The 1013-nt window shown below is 56.3% G+C and overlaps 1 protein-coding gene across 1 annotated transcript in view; it reads left to right on the forward strand.

Annotated features, from left to right (window-relative positions):
* LOC105513986 (HLA class I histocompatibility antigen, B-67 alpha chain-like) overlaps positions 1 to 1004 on the forward strand; it is a 107843-nt gene extending 106839 nt beyond the window's left edge. Inside the window, exons 4-6 of the mRNA XM_011945062.1 lie at positions 258 to 374; positions 812 to 844; positions 951 to 1004. Of these exons, the coding sequence (XP_011800452.1) occupies positions 258 to 374; positions 812 to 844; positions 951 to 994 (194 nt within the window). The 3' untranslated portion in view covers positions 995 to 1004. The remainder of the gene's footprint in view (positions 1 to 257; positions 375 to 811; positions 845 to 950) is intronic.
* Positions 1005 to 1013: the final 9 nt, after the last annotated feature.

Below are 1013 nucleotides of genomic sequence, written 5' to 3' on the forward strand. Positions count from 1 at the left end.
AACTCAGGACACGGAGCTTGTGGACACCAGGCCAGGAGGAGATGGAACCTTCCAGAAGTGGGGAGCTGTGGTGGTGCCTTCTGGAGAAGAGCAGAGATACACGTGCCATGTGCAGCACGAGGGGCTGCCGGAGCCCCTCACCCTGAGATGGGGTAAGAAGGGGGATGAGGGGTCATGTCTCTTCTCAGGGAAAGCAGGACCCCTTCTGGAGCCCTTCAGCAGGGGCAGGGCCCCTCATCCTTCCCCTCCTTTCCCAGAGCCATCTTCCCAGTCCACCATCCCCATCGTGGGCATTGTTGCTGGCCTGGCTGTCCTAGCAGTTGTGGTCACCGGAGCTGTGGTCGCTGCTGTGATGTGGAGGAGGAAGAGCTCAGGTAGGGAAGGGGTGAGGGGTGGGGTCTGGGTTTTCTTGTCCTGCTGGGGGTTTCAAACCCCAGGTAGAAGTGTTCCCTGCCTCATTACTGGGAAGCAGCATCCACACAGGGGCTAACTCAACCTGGGACCCTGTGTGCCAGCACCTACTCTTTTGTGTAGCACATGTGACAAAGAAGGACAGACGTATCACCTTGATGATTATGGTATTGGGGTCCTGATTCCAGCATTCATGAGTCAGGGGAAGGTCCCTGCTAAGGACAGACCTTAGGAAGGGAGTTGGTCCAGGACACACACCTGCTTTCCTCCTGTTTCCTAATCCTGCCCTGGGTCTGTAGTCATCATTCCGGAAATTTCTCTTGGGTCCAAAGGAGGTTCCTCTAAGATCTTATGGCTCTGCTTCCTCCCAGTCCCCTCACAGGACATTTTCTTCTCACAGGTGGAAAAGGAGGGAGCTACTCTCAGCCTGCGTGTAAGTGGTGGGGGTGGGAGTGTGGAGGAGCTCACCCACCCCATAATTCCTCCTGTCCTGTGTCTCCTGCGGGCTCTGACCAGGTCCTGTTTTTGTTCTACCCCAGCCAGCGACAGTGCCCAGGGCTCTGATGTGTCTCTCACAGCTTGAAAAGGTGAGATTCTTGGGG

The sequence above is a fragment of the Colobus angolensis genome, unplaced genomic scaffold (assembly GCF_000951035.1).
Source record: "Colobus angolensis palliatus isolate OR3802 unplaced genomic scaffold, Cang.pa_1.0 Scaffold238, whole genome shotgun sequence".
Taxonomy (NCBI): Eukaryota; Metazoa; Chordata; class Mammalia; order Primates; family Cercopithecidae; genus Colobus; species Colobus angolensis.